This window comes from Scyliorhinus torazame, chromosome 18, assembly GCF_047496885.1.
Source record: "Scyliorhinus torazame isolate Kashiwa2021f chromosome 18, sScyTor2.1, whole genome shotgun sequence".
In the NCBI taxonomy this organism is placed as follows: Eukaryota; Metazoa; Chordata; class Chondrichthyes; order Carcharhiniformes; family Scyliorhinidae; genus Scyliorhinus; species Scyliorhinus torazame.
This window is the reverse complement of record NC_092724.1, coordinates 161,781,570-161,808,697: the sequence shown is the minus strand read 5'-3', so window position 1 is coordinate 161,808,697 and position 27,128 is coordinate 161,781,570. Positions and strand designations below refer to the sequence as shown.

At 47.5% G+C, this 27,128-nt stretch overlaps 1 protein-coding gene across 4 annotated transcripts in view; it reads right to left on the bottom strand.

Annotated features, from left to right (window-relative positions):
* Positions 1–23,651, bottom strand: part of LOC140395701 (BUB3-interacting and GLEBS motif-containing protein ZNF207-like) — a 46,124-nt gene extending 22,473 nt beyond the window's left edge. Inside the window, exons 1-7 of one of the 4 annotated variants that reach the window (XM_072483786.1) lie at positions 23,468–23,651; positions 22,644–22,770; positions 18,132–18,272; positions 6,280–6,418; positions 4,631–4,804; positions 4,072–4,147; positions 3,289–3,392 (exon numbers count right to left, since the gene is read on the bottom strand). In XM_072483786.1, the coding sequence (XP_072339887.1) occupies positions 3,289–3,392; positions 4,072–4,147; positions 4,631–4,804; positions 6,280–6,418; positions 18,132–18,272; positions 22,644–22,770; positions 23,468–23,508 (802 nt within the window). In that variant the 5' untranslated portion in view covers positions 23,509–23,651. The remainder of the gene's footprint in view (positions 1–3,288; positions 3,393–4,071; positions 4,148–4,630; positions 4,805–6,279; positions 6,419–18,131; positions 18,273–22,643; positions 22,771–23,467) is intronic. The other 3 variants (XM_072483787.1, XM_072483789.1, XM_072483790.1) reach the window with 3 other exon arrangements.
* Between the last annotated feature and the right edge of the window lie 3,477 nt (positions 23,652–27,128).

Below are 27,128 nucleotides of genomic sequence, written 5' to 3'. Positions count from 1 at the left end.
ACTATTAAATTTCAATGCAAGGAAAAGGGGCCTTACAATTTCAAAAAGGTCATAAATAAGTAAGACACGGTTATTACATCTTATTTGACCCAAAAGTGGGGGCAATAAAGAGAACATTAAAAAAAACTAGATTCTGGGGAAGGCAAGTTTCAAAGGGCGAAGGACAACGAAAAGAAGATGAAATACCAAAAATATTCTCAAGGAGAGAAGCTGACAACTTTGGAGAGTGCCCATATAAGACCTTCTGGGGTGTTGGCTGTCCTGGGAAAGAATGAATTGGCAAACCAAGGCAGCTTTCCAGCAAACCCAGAAAACTGTTTTACAGAAAGCAGGGGTTGGTTTTAAAGTTTCTTGACTTTCCAAGCAGAGTGATGATATATCTTTCTGACTGCAGAAGCAGGTTTGACTACTGGACTTTCATAGTTACAAATGAGGGACAGTTGCCTGAAGGGGTGTTTATTTGCGAGTCTAACAAAGTAGGAAGTATCTATGGGGAATGTTAGGCAATCATAATTTTAACTTAGGTGGGTTACGGGGATAGGGTGGAGGCGTGGGCCTAAGGAGGGTGCTCTTTCCTATGGCAGGTGCAGACTTGATGGGCCAAATGGCCTCCTTCTGCACTGCAGGGATTTAATGTTTTTTTTTTTTAAATTTAAAGTACCCAATTCATTTGTTTTCCAATTAAGGGCAATTTAGCGTGGCCAATCCACCAATCCTGCACATCAGTTTGTGGGAGTGAGTCCCATGCAGACACAGGGGAAATGTGCAAACTCCACACAGACAGTGACCCGGGGCCGGGCTCAAACCGGGGCCCTCAGCGCCGGGAGGGACCCGGGTTCAATTCCAGCCTTGGGTGACTGTGTGGAGTTTGCGTGTTCTCCTTGTGTCTGCGTGGGTTCCCTCCGGGTGCTCTGGTTCCCTCCCACAGTCCAAAGATGTGCAGGTTAGGTGGAAGCCCCAACAGTTAAGTGGCGTTATGGGTTTACAGGGATAGGGTGGGGCAAGTGGGCCTAGTTGGGGTACTTTTAAGGCGGGTTGGTGTACGCTCAATGGGCCGAGTGGCCTTCTGCACTGTGGGGATTCCATGAACTGTGTAAGTAAAAGTTTACGTTTTCTTTTGTTAATAAATATTTTAATTTAATGTTTAAAATCTTTAAAATGTTACTAGAATTTGTGGCTTCTGAATTCGATGAACTTGTGGTCCAAAAATAAAGTTCTGAGAAGTAGGCCAAGTCTCCCTTTGGGATTTGGGTTGCACGGCAATTAACATCTGCCGGATGATAACAGTGAAATTAGAGTAAATTGTACCAGTTGAGAACATAGCACAAACAATCTTAATGACCCCAGCCTGTGCTGTAAACTCCATAATTCCCTCATCAGGTGACATCACAGCATTATAATTTATGGACTAGTTCAAGAGAAAATAGTGATACAGCTTAGAACTGGAGGTGTCGCTGTTTAAGCCCCTTGATGGTATAGATCAGTTACAGTCTAACTGAATGGCAAACATAACTAATGGGGCTAAATTGACACGGTCAACAGATGCATGGGAAGACCACTACCAAGTTACACACTACCCAGACTTCATGGTCACTTGATCAAAATCCTGAGACTCCTTACACAGCACTATGGGAATATGTATAACACAAAGACATCAGTAGTATTAGAAGGCATGAGTCCCTTCTCAATCGTAGAATTTACAGTGCAGAAGGGGGCCATTCGGCTCATCAAGTCTGCACCGGCCCTTGGAAAGAGCACCCCACCCAAGCCCACACCTCCACCCCATCCCGGTAACCCAGCCCAACCTTTTTTTTTGGACACCAAGGGCAATTGATCATGGCCAATCCACCTAACCTGCACATCTTTGGACTGTGGGAGGATACCGGAGCACCCAGAGGAAACCCACGCAGACACGGGGAGAACGCGCAGACTCCACACAGACAGTGACCCAAGCCGGAATCGAACTTGGGATCCTGGAGCTGTGAAGCAACTGTGCTAACCATGTTACCCCCTAATGGCAATCAAGAATTGGCAATAAAGGCTAGTATGTTCATATCCCAAGATTTATAGATGATAAATGGCCTATGTCTATTCCAATACTCCTGTACCCATACAGACGATATCCAAGTCATCATTTTAGAATGAATTTGATGGGTTGCATGACATCTTTACCACTGCTTTCTCTAGCTAGGAAGTAGCCATTTAGTATGTGAACTACTCATACTCTTCTGATTCAAATTGCAATACAACTTAATGGGATGTTTGTTTACTTTTCAGGAATTCTGAAAAATTCTGGAAGAATTTCTTAATGCGATGGTTTTTATAGCTATGCCACCTGCAAGTCTCCAATTGCCTCAATTTCTTTTGATTTATTGTAATGTTCTTCCCAATGGTTTTTCCTCATTTCTCTACTCAGGTAGTATGGAAATTGTATCCTTAACAATACGAGTGGATTTCCAGAGTAAGGACAAAGCACATTTCCCTCAAAGTGCTGCTTCAGCTGTGAGTATGGGGTCTGCAACTATATCAAATGGCAGTATGCAGCAGCTGCAGGCAGAACCTTGTCACTGAATAATTGAGCCGGAATAAGGATCTCCAGACATACGTCTAGATTTCTTGTTTATTCCTAAAATTTTGCAGAATTTTACTATAAATACAGGAATTACTAGTTTTAAAAACTGCCTTTTTTGTAGAAGTTTGTTTTCCCAAATGACCGTATATAATTTATGAGTCATTGGAAGTCTCTTCTGAGCCAGAAATTAAACATTTTTAAATTTCTTCAGGGGATGTGACACGGCCAATATTTCTTGCTCATCTCTAATTGCCCTTGAACCAAGAGGCTTGTTAGGCCATTTCAGAGGTCTGTGAAGAGTCATTACTGTGGACCTGAAATCACACGTAGGCCAGGCAAGGACAGCAGATTTTGCCTTAAGAGACTAGTTTTATATTGCAGATTTATTAATTGAACTTTAATTCCATCAGCTGCCGAGATGCAATTTGACATGCAACATGTCCTGAGGGCCTCTGGGTCACAAGTCCAGTGGCATTGCCACTATGCCAATATCGCCCCCCCGGAGTGAAAATAAGCAACTAGAAAGGTGCCTGTATTTGAAGCATCTCTTTGAAGAGAAATTGTTTGCCAATAAAGTCAAAGTTGATTAATTATGTATTTTGCTAGGTTTGGATATGTGGAAGCAAGTGATTTAGGAAGCAAGTGATTTGGGACACAACAGTACATTTTTGCATTGCTCTAAATAATTTGATGTTAAGATTCTCTGCAATACAGACCTAAGTTGCCGCCAACCGTTTTCAAATACCCACCAGGGTGCATGCCTGGCATCATGGGTGGCATTCCAGGTCTTGGAGGCATCATTCCACCCATGGGCATCATCCTGTGATGACAAGAGTTAACAGAAATTATATTCTGAAATTAGGTTGCGTATAAAAATACAAGTGCTCAATGAGCTTATTCAGTGTGCAGTTGATTTGTAGAAATCACAAAGACCCCAAACTGTGCTGACTTATTTTGGGGGGCTATAATTGACTTTGCAGGCCAAGTTAAGGGGAACGGCAGTGGAAGCCAGCAAGCTCATGCTCCTGATTGCTACCAGCAACTGTAGCTGGAACTGTGTTGTATGGACACAGGGTCAGGTTAGGCAGTGATGCTCTCTAGAGTATTGACACTCATGTTGAGACCCACAGGTGAATAATGGGCACCCTGCAAAGGTGCGAAAACAGCATCCATGGAATCATAAACCAGCCAAGTCAAGGCAGCTCATAATTTGCTTCAAAAGAAACACGTTAGTCCCCATTCACAAATTTAATTTGTTTTGATGCAGACATGAGGCAGATAAGAGACTGGATTGAATTTCATTTTTCTGAGGAAGCATCCTGTCCCATCTTTGTAGTGGGAAGGGTGGGTAAATGGAGAATAGCAGGACCATTTTAAGACACACTGTTAGTATATAGAGATGACAATAACAGGGTGATATAAAAAATTTGCCTTTGTTAATATTGATCATGAAGACAATGCAATAAAGACAGTAACAGATAAATATAGAGAACACTGACCCTGGAGGCATTCCTGGCATTACAGGTGGCATTCCTGGCATCATGGGAGGAACACCTGGTACCACTGGTGGCATCCCTGGAGAAGAATAACAATGTAAAATATAAATTCACAAATAATCCTGGAATATCGCAGCACAGAGGAACCTGCCTAATGACTTTGTTCCAATAATCTGATCAAGAATTAAACATTTGCTCTGGGGAAGGAAATTACTGAAACCAAATAAAATGTATGTACAGAAGATCTCCACTGGCATAGCTCGGAAGAAGTCAGGACTGCTGAGATCAGGGGATGCTTACAACTGCTTGTAAATTCCAGGCTCCAGATCAGTAATTGTGTTGTTTTTTAAATTTATTTGCTCAGAGGTCAGTACATGAATTCTGATATGACAACTGACATTACAATGCAGGATATGCTAACCTACAATGATTATACATATGCTCCCCTCTGGCCAGTGAGGACAACTGGAACTACAACAGGATGGTATTGCTCAAGCTCAAACATCACCTCACTCAGCATGAATCAGCAGTTTCTAAGAAAGAACAAGGTAGTTTGTGTCACCTGGAGGAATTCCTGGTGCACCCATTACAGGGTGCATGCTCGACTGGTTCATACTTGAAACAAAGTTCTGTTGTGGCTGCATTCCTTGCTGCTGGTATGAAGTCCCAGCCTCTGCATCGTCGTCATCAAACTCGTCAGAATCATCATCTTTCTGCTTCTTTTTTTGACTTTCCGCTGGTGGAAGATACAAGAATTTGAACACTTGCACCTTAAAACAGCTTGGGAGGAAGTTCAGCATGACAGGTGTTTGTAATCAACTTTAGGCTCCAGTCAAGACATTTTCCTACTACAGGGTTTAATGTAGGGTAACGGGAGTACTCTGGTACCTCACCTGGGCAGCCATTCATTGCTGCCAAATTGGACTTGTTTAAATTGGTTATTAGATCATAGGAGTCCAGATTTGTGTTTGCTATGGTGTATTACCAGCAGGATTTGCTGTTGTTATGTCTTGACGCAATTACTCCTCTCCTCATTAAGCAGGCCAAAGGAAGTGTTTCTACCCTCGCTGTGAGCAAACATCACTGGCCATGGAATTCATGGACAAAACCTGGCACCACTCCTCGTCTGAATTGCCTTTGTGCCACGTTACAAAATGAACTTATTCACCAAGCCAATTTATATATCGTAAAATTAGAATTCCAATCAACCCAAATGGATTCAACACCAGGCATATGGGTACAATTTATACCAAGTTAGCTGGAGTGGTTAAAAACCTCTTCGCATCATTGGGTATTCAAGAGTGTCCAATTTAGTTCATTAATCAGTGATCCTACCGGAAAGATACAAATAGTTGAAAACGGATCAGATATATCTGAATTTTCTCATTCACTTGAACAAGGTATAATGCAGGTGGAAACATAACCTGGCATTTAATACCACCACTCAGGGAATGAAAAACATAAATTGTCAAGTTTCTATCAAACTCCCCAACCTACAAAAACAGGACGCAGTAATTCTTTCTTGCAATCTGAATAAGGAATGAACAGCACAGAGGGAAAAACACTTCAATTCACAAAAAGCACCGTGTACTTATAAAGCACCTTTGACATAATGAAACGTACTAAGGCACTTCATAGGGTCATTATAAAACAAAATATGACACTGAGCCACAGAGATTGAAGGGAGGTGACCAAAAACTTGGCCAAAGAGATAGGTTTTTGGACCCCCTTAAAAGAAGAAAACAAGTGAGAGAAGCAGAGAGGGAGTGTATTCCAGAGCTTAGGCAACTGGGTGAAAAATATGTGGATTTGAAATTATTTTAATGTGCATTGAGCGACAGCATAAGGGGCGTCATATTCTGGACGAGACATTTAAAGATGCCACATGCCTGTCCAGGTGGATGAAGATAACTCCATTATAGTGTAGAGAGGATTTGGGGAGACCTCCCAATGTCCTGACTAACATTATACCTCAATAGATATCACCAAAAATAAACTACTTTACTGCTATTTGGATGCACACAAATGGTTATTCTCTAACATTGTAACAAAAGTACTTCATCTGCTGCAAAACTCCCTGATAGGAGCAATAGAATGCATATTATTTTGTTTTTTTATTTGGGAAAGGCTCTTATGAAAACAAAGTCCAGCTAGGACTAAATGCCATTAGATAGAAAAGGCCCACAAGATAGTGACCATCACACTATTTACCTTGTGTCTTTTGTTCAAGCAGTCGCCTCCTCTCCTCCATATCCTTTTCTGGAATTCCTTCCATTCCATAAATTTCTAATTCTATATCTGTTCTTCCTGGAATTGCATTTGGGACAGCATCTATTGTTTCCTTGTGAACCTACACCAGACAAAAATATTCCACAAATTTCAAAAGCAGTTGAAAAAATACAACAAAAACATTTTAATACAATTACCATGTAACCAAATAAAAATGACACAAAACAGTAGTCACCCCAGTACCCTTAAGGAACAAGAATCATAACGCAATCAGCACAGAAGATCATCTGGCCCACATTCGCTCTTTGAAAGAGCTATCCAATTAGTTCTGTACCCCGTATCTCGGCATATTTGTCCTCCCAAGTATTTATCCTTCCAAAGTTAATGAATTTGCTCCATCACCATTTCAGGAAACGCGTTACATAGATTACATAGAACATACAGTGCAGAAGGAGGCCATTCGGCCCATCGAGTCTGCACCGACCCACATTAATCCCTCACTTCCACCTTATCCCCGCAACCCAATAACCCCTCCCAACCCTTATGGACACTACGGGTAATTTAGCATGGCCAATCCACCTAACCTGCACGTCTTTGGACTGTGGGAGGAAACCGGAGCACCCGGAGGAAACCCACGCGGACACGGGGAGAACGTGCAAACTCCGCACAGACAGTGACCCAGCAGGGAATCGAACCTGGGACCCTGGCGCTGTGAAGCCACAGTGCTAATCACTTGTGCTACCGTGCTGCCCAATTCTAAAATTGAAAACCCAGTTTCTCATTTAAGATTTGAAAATCTATAAAAGCTTCCCGTTATCTTCTCAGCTTAAAGAGAGAAATGCAATGCAGAGGTCCGTATATACCAGGACTGGAGCACGGAGGTGGCCAACAAGAGGGCCGGGTACAATCGGGCTACGGCGGTTCTGCATCGGAAGTGGGTGAAATTCGGGATGCTGCAGCCAGCGTGACTGTGGGTCACGTTTAAGGACCGGCACCATTACTTTGAGACGCCGGTTGTGAGGGGAGGTCGCGGGGGGCTATTGTGGTTACTGTGCTTTGGGGGATGTTCTGTTCTGTATTGTTTCCTTGGATGCTGGGTGGGGTAGGGTGAATTGGTTCGATGGGGGGTCTATGTGAGTGTGGGCGTCGGTGGTTGGAAGGACGGGGCACGTTGGGGGGAGGGGGAGATGGGAGGCCCGAGGTGGGGGAGCTGGGATTAGGCCGCAAGAGAGAGATGCGGCAGAGAGGGCGGGGCCGGTCTGATGGAAAGCGCGGGCTTTTTCCCGCGCTAGGGAAGGAATGGGGCAGGGCCCCGGGGGGGGGGGGGGGGGGGGGTGTTGGAGAGGAGCACCTGCGGATGGACAAGGGGAGGAGAAAGAGACTACCACACTGGGAGGGGTCGATGGAGTGGCGGGGTCAGCTGACTTACAGGAGAGTGCTATGGGGGGAGCAACGCAGCTTGGGGGGGGGGACCTAGCTTGGGGGGGGGGGGGCGGCGGCACGACTGGGTTGCTGCTGCATTGGCCAAAGGTGAGCTGGTGTTCGGAGAGAGAGTCGGGGCGGGGGTCTGCTGCTGGGGGGAATGGAGAGTGCGGGCACGTGGCTGGCATGGAAAAGGGGATGGCTAATTTGGGGGGGGGCCTGATACCTTGGAATGTGAGAGGCCTGAACGGGCCGGTCATGAGGGCCCGTGTGTTGGCGCACCTGAAGGGACTGAAGGCAGATGTGGTTATGCTCCAGGAGACGCATTGGAGGGTGGCAGATCAGGTTAGGCTGAGAAAGGAGTGGGTAGGGCAGGTTTTCCACTCGCAAAAAATCGAGGGGTGGCGATTGTGGTGGGGAAACGCTGAACATCGTGGCAGACAATGGAGGTAGGTATGTGATGGTGAGTGGCAAGCTGCAGGGGGTGCGGGTGGTATTAGTGAATGTGTATGCCCCCAATTGGGACGATGCCGGATTTATGCGGCTGTATTGAAAGCTATCTAGAGGCTAACGATAATGGGGAGGTGCAGGTGGGGTTGGTCTGGGAGGTGCTGAAGGCGGTGTCTTAGGGGAGAGCTAATCTCCACTAGGGCCCACAAGGAGATGGAGAGGAGAGGGAGAGATTGGTGGGGGAGATTTTAAGGGTGGATAGAAGGTATGAAGTGGTCCCCAAGGAGGGACTACTCAAGGAGCGACGAAGCCTCCAGGCCGAGTTCGACCTGTCGACCACCAAGAAGGCAGAGGTGCAGTGGAGGAAGGCACAAGGGGTGCTGTATGAGTACGGGGAGAAGGTTAGATGGATGTTGGCACACCAGCTTCGGAAGCGGGAGGCAGCGAGGGAGATTGGGGGAGTTAGGGAAAAAAAGTGGGGAACACGGTGCGGAGTGCGGTGGGAATAAATGGGGTATTTAGAGACTTTTATGAGGGGCTGCATAGGTCTGAGCCCCCGATGGAGGTGGGGATGCAGATGCATCAATTTTTGGATTGACTGAGGTTCCCGAGGGTGGAGGAGCAGGTAACTGGGCTTGTAGGGCTGGAGGAGCTGTCTAAGGGGCTGGGGAGTATGCAGGCGGGGAAGGCACCGCGGCCAGATGGGTTCCCGGTGGAATTTTACCGGAAGTACATGGACCTGCTGGGCCCTCTATTAGTGAGGACTTTCAATGAGGCGAGGGAGGCTACCCCCAACGATGTCCAGGGTACTGATCCCGCTAATTTTGAAGCGGGACAAGGACCCATTACAGTGTGGGTCGTATAGGCCAATCTCTCTCAACGTGGACGCGAAGCTGTTGGCTACCAGAATTGAGGACTGTGTCCCGGGGGTGATTCACGAGGACCAGATGGGTTTTGTAAAGGGAAGGCAGCTGAATACCAATGTGCGGAGGCTCCTTAACGTAATCATGATGCCTATAGTGGAGGGGGAGGCAGAGATAGTGGCGGCGATGGACGCGGAGAAGGCCTTCGATAGGGTGGAGTGGGAGTACCTCTGGGAAGTGTTGAGGAGGTTTGGGTTCGGGGAGGGGTTGATTAGATGCCGGAGGTGATGCGGATCCTCAGGGAGTTTGGGGACTTTTCCGGGTATAAGCTTAATGTGGGGAAGAGTGAGCTCTTCGTGGTACACCCAAGGGACCAGGGAAGGGGGGATAGACGAGCTTCCACTGATGAGGGCGGAAAGGAGTTTTCGGTATCTGGGGATCCAGGTGGCCAGGAGCTGGGGGGCCCTACACAAGCTCAACTTGACGAGGCTGGTGGAGCAAATGGAGGAGGAGTTTAAAAGGTGGGATTATGCTGCCACTCTCCTTGGCGGGTAGGGTACAGTCGGTGAAGATGACTGTGCTCCCGAGGTTCCTTATTATATTCCAGTGCCTCCCCATCCTGATCTCCAAGGCCTTTTTTAAGCGGGTCAGGAGAAGCACCATGGGATTCGTGTGGGCGAAAAAGACCTCGAGGGTGAGTCGGGTGTTTCTGGAGTGGAGTAGGGACAGAGGAGGGTTAGCGTTACCTAATCTGTGTGGGTATTACTGGGCTGCCAATGTGGCGATGATACGCAAGTGGGTAATGGAGGGGGAGGGGGCATGGAAGGGGCTGGAGATTGCGTCCTGTGTGGGCACGAGTCTGGGAGCACTGGTGACAGCACCGCTGCCGCTCCCGCCGACTAGGTACACCCAAGTCCGGTGGCGGCGGCGACTTTGAAAATTTGGGGGCAGTGGAGGCGCCACAGGGGTGAGGTAGAGGCTTTGGTTTGGTCCCCGATCCGGGAGAACCATCGGTTCGTCCCGGGGAGAATGGATGGAGGGTTCCTGAGCTGGCACAGGGCAGGAATTAGAAGGATGGGGGACCTGTTTTTAGATGGGACGTTTGCGAGCCTTGGGGCGCTGGAGGAAAAATTCGGGCTTCCCCCCGGAAATGCCTTCAGGTACATGCAGGGAAGGGCGTTTGTAAGACGGCAGGTGAGGGAATTCCCGCTGCTTCCAGCACTCAGGATCCAGGATAGGGTGCTCTCGGGGGTGTGGGTTGGAGAGGGCAGGATCTCGGCGATCTACGAGGAAATGCAGGAGGAGGAGCTAAAGGGTAAATGGAGGAGGAGCTTAGGGAGGAAATAGACAAGGGTACATGGGCGGACGCCCTGGGTAAGGTTAATTCTCCCTCCTCTTGCACCAGGCTTAGCCTGATACAATTTAAGGTTCTTCAAAGGGCGCATATGACAGGGGCGAGGCTGAGCAGGTTCTTTGGGGTGGAAGACAGGTGTGGGAGGGCTCGGGGAGCCCAGCAAATCATACCCATACATGTTCTGGCCGTGCCCAGCGCTGGATGGGTTCTGGAGGGGTATTGCGAGGACGATGTCTAAGGTGGTGAACACCAAGGTTAAGCCGAGCTGGGGGTTAGCACTATTTGGGGTATCGGACGAGCCGGGAGTGCATGAGGCAAAAGAGGCCCGTATTCTGGCCTTTGCGTCCCTGGTAGCCCGGTGGAGGATTCTGCTACAGTGGAAGGATGAGAGGCCCAGAGCGTGGAAGCCTGGATCAGCGACATGGCAGGGTTCATTAAATTGGAGAGGGTAAAATTGGCCTTGAGGGTCTGTGCAAGGGAATAAATTTCCTCCCAGTTAGTAAGGTGTATAATCATCTGGAAAGGAATAATTTGATTAGAGATAGTCAACACGGTTTTGTGAAGGGTAGGTCGTGCCTCACAAACCTTATTGAGTTCTTTGAGAAGGTGACCAAACAGGTGGATGAAGGCAAAGCAGTTGATGTGGTGTATATGGATTTCAGTAAAGCTAATCTGTGTGGGTTCCCCACGGTAGGCTACTGCAGAAAATGCGGAGGCATGGGATTCAGGGAGATTTAGCAGTTTGGATCAGAAATTGGCTAGCTGGAAGAAGACAAAGGGTGGTGGTTGATGGGAAGTGTTCAGACTAGAGTCCAGTTACTAGTGGTGTACCACAAGGATCTATTTGGGGCCACTGCTGTTTGTCATTTTTATAAATGACCTGGAGGAGGGCGTAGAAGGATGGGTGAGTAAATTTGCAGATGACACTAAAGTCGGTGGAGTTGTGGACAGTGCGGAAGGATGTTACAAGTTACAGAGGGACATAGATAAGCTGCAGCGCTGGGCTGAGAGGTGGCAAATGGAGTTTAATGCAGAAAAGTGTGAGGTGATTCATTTTGGAAGGAATAGGAAGACAAGAATACTGGGCTAATGGCAAGATTCTTGGCAGTGTGGATGAGCAGAGAGATCTCGGTGTCCATGTACATAGATCCCTGAAAGTTGCCACCCAGGTTGAGAGGGTTGTTAAGAAGGCGTACGGCGTGTTAGCTTTTATTGGTAGAGGGATTGAGTTTCGGAGCCATGAGGTCATGTTGCAGCTGTACAAAACTCTGGCGCGGCCGCATTTGGAGTATTGCGTGCAATTCTGGTCGCCGCATTATAGGAAGGATGTGGAAGCATTGGAAAGGGTGCAGAGGAGATTTACCAGAATGTTGCCTGGTGTGGAGGGAAGATCTTATGAGGAAAGGCTGAGGGACTTGAGGCTGTTTTCGTTAGAGAGAAGAAGGTTAAGAGGTGACTTAATTGAAGCATACAAGATGATCAGAGGATTGGATAGGGTGGACAGTGAGAGCCTTTTTCCTCGGATGGTGATGTCTAGCACAAGGGGGACATAGCTTTAAATTGGAGGGGAGATAGCTATAAGACAGATGTCAGAGGTAAGTTCTTTCCTCAGAAAGTAGTACTGGCGTGGAATGCCCTGCCTGCAACAGTAGTTGGCTCGCCAACATGAAGGACATTCAAATGGTCATTGGATAGACATATGGACAATAAGGGAATAGTGTAGATGGGCTTTAGAGTGGTTTCACAGGTCGGCGCAACATCGAGGGCCGAAGGGCCTGTACTGCGCTGTAATGTTCTGTTACTGCAAGCCCTTAACCTACTTCATAAAATATGGTGCCCAGGAATTAAGATAATAGAGTTAGGAACAGTTTCAACAAATGAACCAGAGTTGAAATGGGAGATTATTTTTTCAACACAATCATCCAAAGTTCTCAATTTTACAAACTAAGATTCTACAAGCAGCAAATGCTGGTTTTGGTGATGGTATTTTAAGGAATATAGTGATCAGATTGCCTCAAATTAAGCAATCATATCAGATCAGCAAGAAGACGCTAGTTCAGGATTAGATAGGTTTAGTAAGCAACGCAAAGTTCATTACTCATACTGTAGCGGAGAAGCTGCAGACAGTGCGATCACTTGCATAACCCAGTCATTCAAGTGAACTGTTTTACTTGGAGGGCATTTGGTTACCCCTCCCAGGCAACGATTAAAAAGGTTAAAATGAACATCTGCTCAGATTACTGCCTATTCTCGCAGTAACAAAAGAAAACATACAACTCTTTGCACAAGAAAGAATTGAATATTTCAATTTACTCTAGTTTTAAAGTCCAAGTCACACAAAATAAATATTGAAAACATTCTAAGCTCAAATTGAACTTCTGGCCAATGCCACTTTAAAATAAGCAACCAATGAGCCAGCTTCTGATCCAGCAAAGTCGATAACCATGTTTTGTTTCTGTAGAAAAATAAAACTGCAGTAAAATGAATCACTCATTAAGACATGGGATTTCAGTGCTTTAAAAGAAAATGTGATTTTATATTCCATTTTTAGGATCAAAAACTCCAGGTAGCTCAACAATTGGCTCTTCCTAAACAGTCTAACTAATGTTGCATTCCCATCTATTTTAGCACTGGGGTTTTTCCAAATGAGCATATCTTTATGCTACAGCGCTTCAGAGAGTAGCTGTACATGATTATTTCAGAATTAGAGTTTAAATTTTTTTTTTTTAAAACGAGGACCCAATTCATTTTTCCCAATTAAGGGGCAATTTAACATGGCCAATCCACCTAGCCTGCACATCTTTGGGTTGTGGGGGCGAAACCCACGCACACAGGGGGCATCCCAGCCCAGGGTCACTGTCCATGTGGAGTTTGCACGTTTTCCGTGTCTGCATGCACCCCCACAACCTAAAGATGCGCAGGGTAGGCGGATTGGCCACGTTAAATTGCCCCTAAAAAGTAAATGCTCTCTCAGCAGAGCGGTAGGCCCATTGTGCAAAGAAGATATTTTTATTGGGAACTGATACAAATGAGAATCAAAACAGGAATCTCTGATGTAGCAGCCTTAACGGTAGATGGGTGACGAGCAAGTTTCATTTCTACAAATAACACTATCCGTGGAAGCGTTTTAGGACATTCACCATTAAAAAAGGAGTCCCAGAGCACAAATACTAAACCTTCGTTCACCTCACTTCAATGCCCATTCATGTTGTCATGTATCAAAGTTGCACCAAAGTGCACCAATATGCAATTTTAAAAAGTGGACTGAAATTGGATAGTGATAGGATTTGATTCGTGACATTCTGTGGGCACACAACTGACAATTCAATAATCAGGAGAAATTAATGATAATCTCACTGCAATGGGCAGGACGGTAGCATAGTGGTTAGCACTGTGGCTTCACAGCGCCAGGGTCCCAGGTTCGATTCCCTGCTGGGTCACTGTCTGTGCGGAGTCTGCACGTTCCCCCAGTGTCTGCATGGATTTCCTCCGGGTGCTCCGGTTTCCTCCCACAGTCCAAAGACGGGCAAGGTTAGGTGGATTGACCATGCTAAATTGCCATTAGTGTCCAAAAAGGTTAGGAGGGGTTATTGGGATTGGGTGGAAGTGAGGGCTTAAAATGGGTCGGTGCAGACTTGATGGGCTGAATGGCCTCCTTCTGCCCTGTATGTTCTATAATTCTGAACCCCCACCACCACCGTTCTACTAATCAAGATAAACTAGGCGCACACAATCATAATGCTATGGCAACCGTAATGCTTTTTGGAAGCTATAAATTAAATAAACAAATGCAACAGTTAATAAACAATGACGACCTGATAAAATGTGCCTTCCTTGTGTTCCAAATTCAAATATCCCATATTCTGAACAGTATAACATAGTAGGTAAAGTAAATTGCTCTCACCAGAACCAAGTGTCTACGAATATCTTTTAAAAAAATATATTTATTAAGCGTTTTTATACAAAATATCAGAACACAACCTAAAAAACCACAAATCCCCAAGCTCCCTCGATTCCAACACCTCACCGTCCTAATTTTAACCCCCTTAGTCCCCGTCCCCCCCCCCCCCCCCCCCCAATTGCTGACCCCTCAATCCTCCTTGACGAAATCCGAAATCAGTCAACAGTTTCCACCTCCGGGTAAACCCCTCTACCGGCCCCCGCAAAGCGAACTTGGCTTTCTCCAACCTCACAAATTCTGCCAGGTTCCTCACGTCTATGAGCATCTATAATGATCAGCAGGATTTATTGGCACTTTTTTGGTTCACATGCCCAGACACAATGCAAGACTGATGAGTGTTTCACCACAAGAATATTTTGGCCAATCTTTCCAGTCACAACCTCTTTTCCTACTCCACTCCCTCCAGACATGAGAAGATTGGAGCCAGTGTTCAGGGCCTCTTTTGCAATTTCCCTTCCCATTGCTTCAGCCTATACAACCTCAGCATCTTGTATGACATAGGTAGATGTCTGGTTCCATCTCCACCACTAATTATATTGCTTACTATTTTAGAAATTCCAAAATAATTTTAAACAAGAGGGTTGAGTTGATGAGCAGAGGATTTTTTCCATGCAACGTATCCAATTGATGTGCTAGTGAATGTACTTGACTACCCAATAATATACTGTTAGTTTACTTTTGTGAGATCAGAAAATTTATAGATGGGATTAGCAAATTGATATAGCATTTACAGTCAAATGGCGTGTGGATAAGAGATTGCATCTTTGACCATTTTTGCTTTTAAGAGAATGGGATCAGATCAACAGACATTATGTCAGAATACAATCAATTTAATATTGCCCCCATTATTTAAGTTTAGCATGCAAGTCCATGTCCCTCAATAAAGCACGAGGCAGCTTCACTATTTCTTTACTCAGAATGTGAAGTGTTTCAAGTCCAGAAAATGCCAGCCAAGTCATCTCATACTCAAGGACAAATATTTCATACACTTAACGTTTTGCGATACCAGGCATGAGCAATAATTGGATTAACGAGGCACTAGGATGAAAAATGAGTAGTCAGAGGTGTACAGCACATAAAAGGTCCTTCAGCCCATCGCACCTGCGCCGCTCAAAAACAATCATCTAGTCTAATCCCATTCTTCAGCACTTAGCCCATTCCCATGTAGGCCTTGGCATCGCAAGGTGCACTTAAATGTTAGGAGGGTCTCTGCCTCCACCCTTCAGGCAGTGAGTTCCAAACTCCTACCACCCTCCGAGTGAATTTACCCCCCCTCATACCCTCTAAACCTCCCGCCCCTTAATAATATAATAATCTTTATTAGTGTCACAAGTAGGCTTACATTAACACTGCAATGAAGTTACTGTGAAAATCCCCTAGTCACCAAATTACGGAGCCTGTTCGAATATACAGAGGGAGAATTCAGTATGCCCAATTCACCTAACAAGCACATCTTTTGGGACTTGTGGGAGGAAACTGGAGCACCCGGAGGAAACCCACGCAGACACTGGGAGAACATGCAAACTCCGCAGGCAGTGACCCAAGCCGGGAATCGAACCTGGCGCTGTGAAGCAACAATGCCAATCACTTGCTACCATGCCGCCATGGTCATTGATCCCTCCACAAAGGGGAAGTTTCTTCCTGCCTACTCTGCACCTCATAATTCTACGCATCTCAATCATATCCCCCCTCAGTCTATCCAATCTCTCTTCACAGCTAAAACTCTCCCGCCCAGGCAACATCCTTGTAAATCTCCTCTCCACCCTTTCCAGTGCCTATCAAATCCCTCCTATGAATGTGGATTCCAGAACCCCCCGCCAGTACATAAATAATAAATTAACATTAACACCCCGACTTAACACAACAGGTATATACACCCCCTCAGACCCTTCAGTGTAAATAACAAAAACAAAAATACCCCCCCCCCCAGAGTTGCTGCTGCCATTGACCAATGTCTACCGTTCTGCCAGGAAGTCTAAAAACGGTTGCCACCGCCTAAAGAACCCTTGTACCGACCCTCTCAAGGCGAATTTCACTCTCTCCAACTTGATAAACCCCGCCATATCGTTGATCCAGGATTCCACGCTTGGGGGCCTCGCGTCCTTCCACTGAAGAAGAATCCTCCGCCGGGCTACCAGGGATGCAAAGCCAAAATACCGGCCTCTTTCGCCTCCTGCACTCCCGGCTCTTCTGCCACCCCAAATATTGCGAGCCCCCAGCCAGGTTTGACCCTGGATCCTACCACCCTCGACACCGTCCTCGCTACGCCCTTCCAAAATTCCTCCAGCGCTGGGCATGCCCAGAACATATGGGTGTGGTTTGCTGGGCTCCCTGAGCACCTAACACACCTGTCCTCACCCCCAAAAAACCAGCTCATCCTTGTCCCGGTCATGTGTGCCCTGTGCAGCACTTTAAACTTATGAGGCTGAACCTCGCGCACGATGAGGAAGCGTTCACCCTCCCTAGGGCACCTACCCACGTCTCTTCCTCAATCTCCTCCTCCCACTTGCCTTTCACCTCCACCACCGAGGCCGCCTCCTCCATCAACTGGTACGTTTCTGAGATCATCCCTCCCCCCCACCCCGAGAGCACCCTGTCCTGTACTGTGCGTGGCAGCAGCCGTGGGAATTCCACCACCTGCCGCCTGGCAAACGCCCTCACCTGTAAGTACCTGAAGGCGTTCCCCAGGGGGAGCCCGTACTTCTCCTCCAGCTCACCCAGGCTCACGAACTTCCCGTCCACAAACAGGTCCCCCAACCTTCGTATCCTTGCCCTGTGCCACCCGGAAAACCCTCCATCTGTTCTCCCTAGGACGAACCGGTGGTTCCCCCGTATTGGGGTCCACACAGAGGCCCCAACTCCTCCCCCCCCCCCGTGCCACCCCCAGACTTTGAGGGCAGCCGCCGCCACCGGGCTCGAGGTATACCTCCTTGGAGGGAACGGCAGCGGCGCCATTGCCAGCGCCCCCAGACTCTTACCCACACAAGACGCCATCTCCAGCCTCTTCCATGCAGCCCCCTGCCCCTCCATCACCCACTTGCGCACCATCGTCGCATTGGCGGCCCAGTAGTATCCACAGAGGCTGGGCAGCGCCCCCCCACCCCCCATCTCTACTCCGCTCCAGGATAAATAAAGGGCTTTGGGATAAATACGGGGAGGCTCTGGAACAGGAACAAAAACCTTGAGAGCACCATCATTTTGCCTGACTGCACCCTACCCGCCAAGGACAGCGGCAACGAGTCCCACCTCTTGAACTCCTCCTCCATTTGCTCCACCAGCCTTGTGAAATTAAGCTATGCAGGGGCCCCCCAAATACCTGAAGCTCCTCTCCGCCCTTTTTAGTGGGAGCTCGCCAATCTCCCTCTCCTGGTCCCCTTGGTGAACCACGAACAGCTCGCTCTTCCCCATGTTGAGCTTGTACCCTGAAAACCCCCCGAATTCCCTAAGGATCCTCATTACCTCCGGAATTCCCAACACCGGGTCTGCCACATATAGCAGCAAGTCGTCCGCATAGAGCGACACCCTATGCTCCTCCCCACCCCGCACCAACCCCCTCCAGTTCTTCAGCTCCCTCTGTGCCATAGCTAGGGGTTCAATCGCCAGTGCGAAGAGCAGGGGGGACAGGGGACACCCCTGCCTCGTCCCTCGGTGCAACCGAAAGTACTCGGACCTCCTCCTGTTTGCGGCCACACTTGCCATCGGGACCTCATACAACAGCCTAACCCACCTGGCAAACCCCCGCCCAAACCTCTTCAGCACCTCCCATAGGTAGCCCCACTCTTACCCTATCGAAGGCTTTCTCAGCGTCCATCGCCACCACTATCTCCGCCTCCCCCTCCGGTATCATGATAACGTTCAAAAGCCTCCGCACATTCGCGTTCAACTGCCTCCTCTTCACGAACTCCGTGTGGTCCTCGTGGATGATCTGCGGCACACAATCCTCATGGCTAAGACCTTCACCAGCGCCTTGGCCTCTACATTTAGCAATGAAATTGGTCTGTAAGACCCACACTGCTGGGGATCCTTGTCCTGATTCAGGATCAAGGAGATCAGTGCCCGGGACTTCGTCGGGGGCAAAGCCCCCCTCCCTTGCCTCATTGAAGGTCCTAACTAGCAACGGGCCCAACACGTCCATATATTTTTTATAGAATTCGACCGGGAAACCATCCGGCCCCGGTGCCTTCCCTGCCTGCATACTTCCTACCCCTTTAGTCAGCTTCTCCAGCCCAATCGGGGCCCCCAATCCAGCCTCCACCTTCGGAAACCTCAATTGGTCCAGGAAGCGGCCCATCCCTCCCTCCGTGGGGGCATGGACCGGTACAATTCCTCATAAAAGTCCCTGAAGACCCCATTGATGCCAACCCCACTCCGCACCACACTCCCTCCCCTGTCCTTAACTCCTCCGATCTCCCTATCTGCGTCCCGCTTCCGAAGCTGATGCGCCAGCATCCGGCTTGCCTTTTCCCCATGCTCGTAAATCGCCCCCTGGGCCTTCCTCCACTACACCTCCGCCTTCTTGGTGGTCACCAGGTCGAATTCGGCCTGGAGGCTGCGCCTCTTCCTCAACAATCCTTCCTCGGGCACCTCCGCATACCTCCTGTCTACCCTCACCATCTCCCCCACCAGCCTCTCCCCCCCCCGTTCCCTCCTCTCCTTGCGGGCCCTAATGGAGATCAGCTCTCTCCTAACCACCGCCTTCAGCGCCTCCCATATCATCCCCACTCGGACCTCCCCGTTATCGTTGGCCTCCAGGTACCTCTCGGACCCGCTCGCTCACCTCCTCGTCCGCCAACAGCCCAACCTCCAAGCGCCACAAAGGGCGCTGTTCCCTCTCCTCCCCCAGCTCGAAGTCCACCCAATGCGGGACGTGGTCCGAAATGGCTATCGCCGAATACTCGGTATCCTCTACTCTCACTATCAGTGCCATGCTCAAAATAAAAAAGTCGATTCGGGAATTGAGAAGAATGAAAATTCCCTAGTCCCCGGCCTTGCAAATCTCCAAAGGTCCACCCCTCCCACCTGGTCCATAAACCTCCTCAGCACTCTAGCCGCCGCCGGCTTCCTACCCGTCCGAGACCTGGAGCGATCCAGTGCCGGATCCAGCACCGTGTTAAAGTCTCCCCCCATTATCAGGCCCCCCACTTCCAAGTCTGGGATCCGACCCAAATAATATGCTTTGTTAACCACTGTACCCACCTACTCTGCTACCTTGAGGGACCAGTGTACATGCGCACCAAGGTCCCTCTGATCCTCAGTGCTTCCCATGGTCCTGCCGCTGATCATGTATTCCCTTGCCTTGTTTGTCCCGCCTAAGAACACCACTCCATGTTTATTCAGATTGAATTTCATTTGCCACTGATCAGCCCATTTATATTCTCGCATAATCAATACTCCCGCAGAACAATACTTTTCACTGTACCTCGGTCCACGTGACAATTAATCAATCCAATCTAATCCTATCCTCTTCACTATTTACCACCTCACCAATTTTCGCATCATCTGCGAACATACTGATCAATCCCATTACATTCATATCTAAATCATTTATATAAACCACAAACAGCAAGGGCCCCCCAACACTGATCCCTGCGGGACCCCACAGGACACAGGCTTCCAGTCAGAAAAACACCCCTCTGCTTCCTGCCTCAGCCAATTCTGGATTCAAGGGCTCTTACCTTTGCTATCAATCTCTCATGTGGGACCTTGTTGAAGTCTAAGCAGATTAAGCAAATGCATTGCCTTCATCTACACATCTGGTCACCTCTTTGAAAAATACAATCAAGTTGGCCAGACGTGACCTCCCTTTCACAAAACCATTCTGACTGTTCTAGAGTAATCCCCACCTCTCCAAAGGCAGATTTATTCCGTCTCTCAGAATTGCTTCTAATAGCACCTCCGTCACTGAGGTTAGACTGACTGGTCTGTAGTTTCCTGGTTTTTCCATTCCTCCCTTCTTGAATAATGGTACCACATTGACTATCCTCCAGCACCTCTCCTGTGGCCAGACAGGGGAATGGAAACATTGCCAGCGCTCCTGCTATTTCCTCTCTCGCTTCACTCAACAGCCTGGGATACATTTCATCTGGCCTTGGAGATGTCTACTTTTAAGCCTGTCAGACCACTCAGAACCTCCTCTTTCTTATGTTAGTTCCTTGAATTTTATCACTGTCCTTCTCCCTGATTTCTACATCCACACTGTCCCTCTCACTAGTGAACAGCGACACAAAGTATTAATTTAAAACCCTACCTACATCCTCTGGCTCCACACACCAATTACCACTGTAGTCCTTAATGAGCTCTTTCCCTAGTTATTCCTTTACCCTTAATGCACTTGTAAAACAACTTGGGATTTTTCTTTATTTTCCCTGCCCATATCCTTTCATATCCCCCTTTAAGCTCTCCTAATTTGTTTTTTTAAGGCCCCTCTTGCACATTCTACACACCTCTAGGGCTTCTGCTGTTTTCAGCCCTCGATATCTGCCATAAAGCCCCTTATATTTTTATTCAATGCTGTACAATCGCTCAATATCAAGGGTTCACTGGATTTGTTGGTCCCACTAGTTTTCTTTATTGGAACATATTGGCCCTGTACTCTCCCTATTTCCTTTTTGAATGTGTCCCACTGTTCCGTCACAGATGTACACAAAAGTATCTGCTCCCAGTCCACGCTGGTCAAATCATATCTGATTAAAATCGGCTTTCCCCCAGTTTAGAACTGTAGTCTACAGAAATGTAACCTGAAAACGTTATTAAAATTTTTTTTTATTTTTAAAAAGAGTACCCAATTCTATTTTTTGAATTAAGGGCAATTTATTGTGGTCAATCCACCTACCCTGCACATCTTTTGGTTGTGGGGGTGAAACCCACGCAGACATGGGGAGAACGTGCAAACTCCTCACGGACAGTGACCCGGGGATTGGATCGAACCCGGGTCCTCGGTGCTAACCACTGCGCACCCCGTCGCCCTCTTCAAACCCCTACAGACTACAAATTGAAATCCAGGGTTCAACAAAACACCAATCAGAGCATAAGACATAGGAGCAGAATTAGGTCCTTCAGCCGATCGAGCCTGCTGCACCATTCAATCATGGCTGAGGTTTCCCATCCCCATTCTCCTGCCTTCTCCCCATAACCCCTGATCCCGTACTTGATCAAGAATCTATCTATCTCTGTCTTACCAGACAGTCAGTGACTTGGCATCCACAGCCTTCTGATGCAATAGATTCCAGATTCACCACTCTGGCTGAAGAAATTTCTCATCTGTTTTAAAGGACCAGCCCTTCAGTCTGAGGCTGTGCCCTTGGGTTCTAGTTTCTCCTACAAGTGGAAACATCCTCTCCACGTTCACTCTATCTAGGCCTCTCAGTATTGTTAAATTTCAATGAGATTCCCCCTCATCCTTCTAAAGGTGCATTTCAATGGGGTCATTCAAGAAACACAAACGCAACCTATACAGTCCCTGCCTGTCAACTAGGGAAATGTAAACATTTGAGCTGTACATGCTCTTTTATCAAGAAACTTATCAGAACTTCCCAATCCCCCCTCACCCAAATGATAATAATAGTCAGGCAACGCTCCAAGATCCCCCCAACCCAAATAACCATTTTATATGCCACCTTTAACTATGTTAAGTTAAAAATGTCATCACAGATGTACGTACCCCTCGCACCCAACAACACCTAATCAGTCCAAGAATCTAATTTTCAGATGTGATCTCAATCATAGAATCCCCCATCGAATCTCCATCTCTGAGAGTACTCCACTGTCCAATCTCAATAACCCTTTAACCTAATCTGCACATCTTTGGGTATGAAGGGGAAATTTTAGCAAGGCCATTCCACCTAACCTTCACATCTTTACACTGTGGGAGGAAAGCAGATCACCCAAAGGAAACCCACGCAAGCATGGGGAGAACGTGCAAATTCCACACAGACAGCCACTGAAGGCCAGAATTGAACCTGGGTCCTTGGCGCTGTGAGGCAGCAGTCTATTCAGGCAAAAAGCTTCCAGGACGCAATAAAAATTGAGGAGTCACCCCAGTATTTGTCACTCTTTATCTCAAGGTGTTTGCAGTTCAGAAGTAAATTGACTAGAAATTTAGGACAAGATGAAAAACACAGTATGTAAATGCTGGTTCTTTTCCTTTTTTACAAGTCGTCATAGTCTCACGGTGCATATTCAATAATGTTAGATTGTAAATTCACAACTCAGATCACAGACAATGAAGTGGTGTTGGAATACTACAGCCCCTAAAGTCATCTTAAAAATGTCAGTACATTAATCAGTAACAACATACCTGCATGCAGTGAATAGCAAGACCTGGACCGGTGTACAACTTTTTGTGACAAATGTGACATTTGAAATGTTTTGCTTTCTGATGCTGGATAAGGATTTTCTCATCATCAAAGTCTCTGTTGCAATACCTGAACACCTGCGGTCAAGGAAATGAAACACAAAACCCTTCCCGCTGCAAAGAAATAGAATATAACCCCCCCCCCCCCCAAAAAATAAAGCCACTTGAATACAGGTGAAGTTATCATTCAGCAGGCATCAGTCTTCATCGAGTGGCCCCACCTTTACTTAAAAATAGAGCACGTTTGTTAAATGTTAAAATTTTATAACCACGCGCAACAAATCGGGTGCAAAATAAAGCTATTTTTAAAAACAACCATTTTGGACTGGGTGGCCTGATGAGTAATTTGCGACATGACAACAGATTAGGCGAGGATTTGCCCCAGCTCACGCGCATTATTGTTTTGCAGTAATGGTTGGCCCCTCACTCGTTTGGGACAAAACGAAAGGAAAAGTCCTCAAGACGACAGGGGGGGGGGGGCTGACGCCATTTTACAGACAGAGCGCGACCTGGAGAGAGAAGCACAGGCCGCACATGGTCACCCACAGGGCGCAAACCTGGCCGGATGGAATGACTAAACGCCAATTCCCCACCCTCACTCGTCAGGTGTGGGTGTGAACGGGCCACCGCACCCCACTGCCCTCCCCCTGCCTGCTGTGGCCGGAGCCGGGCCTCCCTCTTGTCTATTGTGTCGCCGCGGCCCCTCTGACTGACTGCCTAATGGCGGCCGCAGAAAGCTCGCCGTCACGGCGGATCATCAAGGATACCAGCACCACGGCTTCATCTGCTTCTTCTTCTTTCGGCCCATCCTGTTGGGTTACCTGAGAGAAAGAGAGAGAGAGAAACACAAAGACCGAGCGGCGACCCAGAGTAACCGGAGCGAAGCCGCCTCTCCTCCTCCTCCTACCGCTGGCGCCGCGGCAACAAGCGAACAAAATGGCGCCCGCCCACGGCCCCGCCACCTCCCAACACCCGCTCCTCTGATTGGCTGCCTTCGCGGGGCGGCCGGCCGGCCGTTACCAGGGCAGCCGGAGACAACTGCTGCCAACGAGCTGGAGGCGGGCAGCCGGAGAAACGGAGCCGACGCCTCAGGTCGAGGAGCTGCCTCTCAAACCCCACCCCGGGCGCCTGTAATCTTCTAGCGCGTGCGCGCGAACCTATTAGCTCGCAGCAAGCTCCCACAATGTCAGAGTGACTGCTGTCCAGGGGAGCAGATCAATGGAGATTTGAGAGAGAGGTGCTCAAAACCATGAGGGGTTGGAGGGCAGCACAATGGCGCCGTGGTTAGCATTGCTGTCTCACGGCGCCGAGGTCCCAGGTCCGAATCCTCTGCCTCACTGTCCGTGTGGAGTTTGCACATTCTCCCCATGTCTGCGTGGGTTTCACCCCCTCAACCCAAAGATGTGCAGGGTAGGTGGATTGGCCGCGCTAAATTGACCCTTAATCGGAAAAAATAATTAATTGGGTACTCTAAATTTACATTCTTTTTAAATTGTAAGGATGGTTTCTTGAAGCAGTATGCAGACAGTCCAACTAGGGTAGGGGCCATACTGGACCCAGTACTGGGGAACAAACAGGTGATCAAAGTTTCAGTAGGGGAACATTTCGGGAACCGTGAACATAATTCCATAAGTTTTAAGATCCTCGTGGATATGGATAAGAGTAGTCCTCGGATGAAGGTGCTAAATTGGAGGAAGGCTAATTACAACAATATTAGGCAGGAACTGAGGAATTTTGATTGGGGACAGCTGTTTGAGGGGAAATCAACATCTGACATGTGGGAGCCTTTCAAATGTCAAATGATTAGAATTCAGGACTGGCCTGTTCCTTTGACGATGACGTATTGGGCAAGTTTTGGCAACCTTGGAGAACAAGGGAGATTGTGATTCTAGTTAAAAAGAAAGAGGAGGTTACCGTCACCTTCTAAAGGGAGGGAGGCGGTTGAGCTACTGGGGTGTTGGAGGATGAAGGGGATGTTGGAGTATTTTGTTGTGTTCTATATTTAAAAAAAATAAATTGAATAAAATATTAAAGGAAATATTCTCGAAGGCCCAGAACAGAAGAAGCGCTTGAAGAATATAAAGAAAATAAAAGCGAACTTAAGCAAGGAATTAGGAGGGTTAAAAGGGGCCATGAAATGTTCTTGACAAACAAGATTAAGAAGCATCCCAAGCCATTTTATACATATATAAAGAGCAAGAGAGCAGCCAGAGAAAGGGTTGGCCCACTCAAGGACAGAGAAGGGAATCTCCGTGGAACCAGAGGAAATGGGCGAGGTACTAAATGAGTACTTTGAATCAGTATTCACCAAAGAGAAGGACTTGGTGGATGATGAGTCTAGGGAAGGTTGTGTCGATATTCTGGGTCATGTTGCTATTAAAAAGCATTAAGGTGGATAAGTCCCCAATGCCTGATGTGATCTACCCCAGAATACTGAGGGAGGAAATTGCTGAGGCCTTGAGAGAAATCTTTGTATTCTCATTGGCTACAGGTGAGCGGTAGCACTGTGGTTAGCACTGTTGCTTCACAGCGCCAGGGACCCGGGTTCGATTCCCAGATTGGGTCACTGTTTGAAGTCTGCACGTTCTCCCCGTGTCTGCGTGGGTTTCCTCTGGGTGCTCTGGTTTCTTCCCATAAGTTTGTTAGGTGAATTGGACATTCTGAATTCTCCCTCAGTGTATCCGAAAAGGTGCTAGAGTGTGGCAACTCGGGTATTTTCACAGTAACTTCATTGCAGTGTTAGTGTAAGCCTACTTGTGACACTAATAAAGATTATTATAGAAGGGTAGCAGGGATAATTCAGGAATGAATACGCCAATGAGCTTATGTCAGTGGTAGGGAAATTATTGGAAAAGATTCTTGGGACAGTATTTACTCACATTTGGAAACAAATGGATATTAGCGATAGGCAGCATGGTGTTGTGAAGGGGAGTGTCTCTAACTTGATCGATTTTTTTGAGGAAGTGACAAAGATGATTGATGAAGAAAGGGCAGTGGATGTTGTCTACATGGACTTCAGTAAAGCCTTTGACAAGATCACTCATGGCAGACTGGTACAGAAAAGTGAAGTCACACGAGATCAGAGGTGAGCTGGCAAGATGGATACAGAACTGGCTCAGTCATAGAAGACAGAGGGTAGCGGTGAAGGGTGCTTTTCTGAATGGAAAGCTGTGACTAGTGGTGTTTTGAATAGATCAGTGCTGGGACCTTTGTTGTTCGTAGTATATATAAATGATTTGGAGGAAAATGTAGCTGGTCTGATTAGTGAGTTTGCGGACGACACACTAAAGATTGATGGTGTTGCGGGTAGTGAAGAGGATTGTCAGAGGATAGAGCAAGATATAGATCGGTTGAAGACTTAGGTGGAGAAATGACAGGTGGAGTTTAATCCGGACAAATGTGAGGTAATGCATTTTGGAAGGTATAATACAGGTGGGAATTATACAGTAAATGGCAGAACGTTTAGGAGTGTTGACAGGCAGAGAGATCTGGGCGTACATGCCACTGAAAGTGGCAACGCAGGTGGATAAGGTAGTCAAGAAGGCATACGGCATGCTTGCCTTCAGCGATTGGGGCATTGAGTATAAAAATTGGCAAGTCATGTTGCAGCTATATACAGCCTTAATTAGGCCACGATTGAAATATTGCATACAATTCTGGTCGCCACACTACCAGAAGGATGTGGATGCTTTGGAGAGGGTACAGAAGATATTTACCAGATGTTGCCTGGTTAGGAGGGTTGCGTTGAATTGAATTGAATTTGATTTATTGTCACGTGTACCTAGGTACAGTGAAAAGTATTGTTCTGCGTACAATCCAGACAGGTCGCTCCACACATGAAAAAACATAGGACATGCATAAATACACAATGTAAATACATAGGCACAAGCATCAGGTGAGCATACGGAGTCTGGTACTACTCAGTAGAGCAGATGTGTGAAAAGATCAGTTCAGTCCGTAAGAGGGTTATTCAGTAGTCTGGTAACGGGGAAGAAGCCGTTTTTCAACCTGTTAGTGCGTGTTCTCAGGCTTTGATATCTCCTGCCTGGTGGAAGAAGTTGGAAGAGAATAACCTGGGTGGGAGGGGTCTTTGATTATGCTGCCCGCTTTCCCAAGGCAACAGGAGGTGTAGACAGAGTCAATGGATGGGAGGCAGGTTTGCATGATGGATTGGGCTGTGTTCAAGATTCTCTGTAGTTTCTTACAGTCTTGGGCTGAGCAGGTGCCATACCAGGCTGTGATGCAGTCAGATAGGATGCTTTCTATGGTGCATCAATAAAAATTGCTATGAGTCAATGTGTACTGCCGAATTTCCTTAGTTTCCTTAGGAAGTATTTGTACTGTTGTGCTTTCTTGGTGTAGCGTCGATGTGGAGTATAGGGAGTATAGTAGGGGGCTAAGTACGTAGCCTTGCAGGGCCCCGGTATT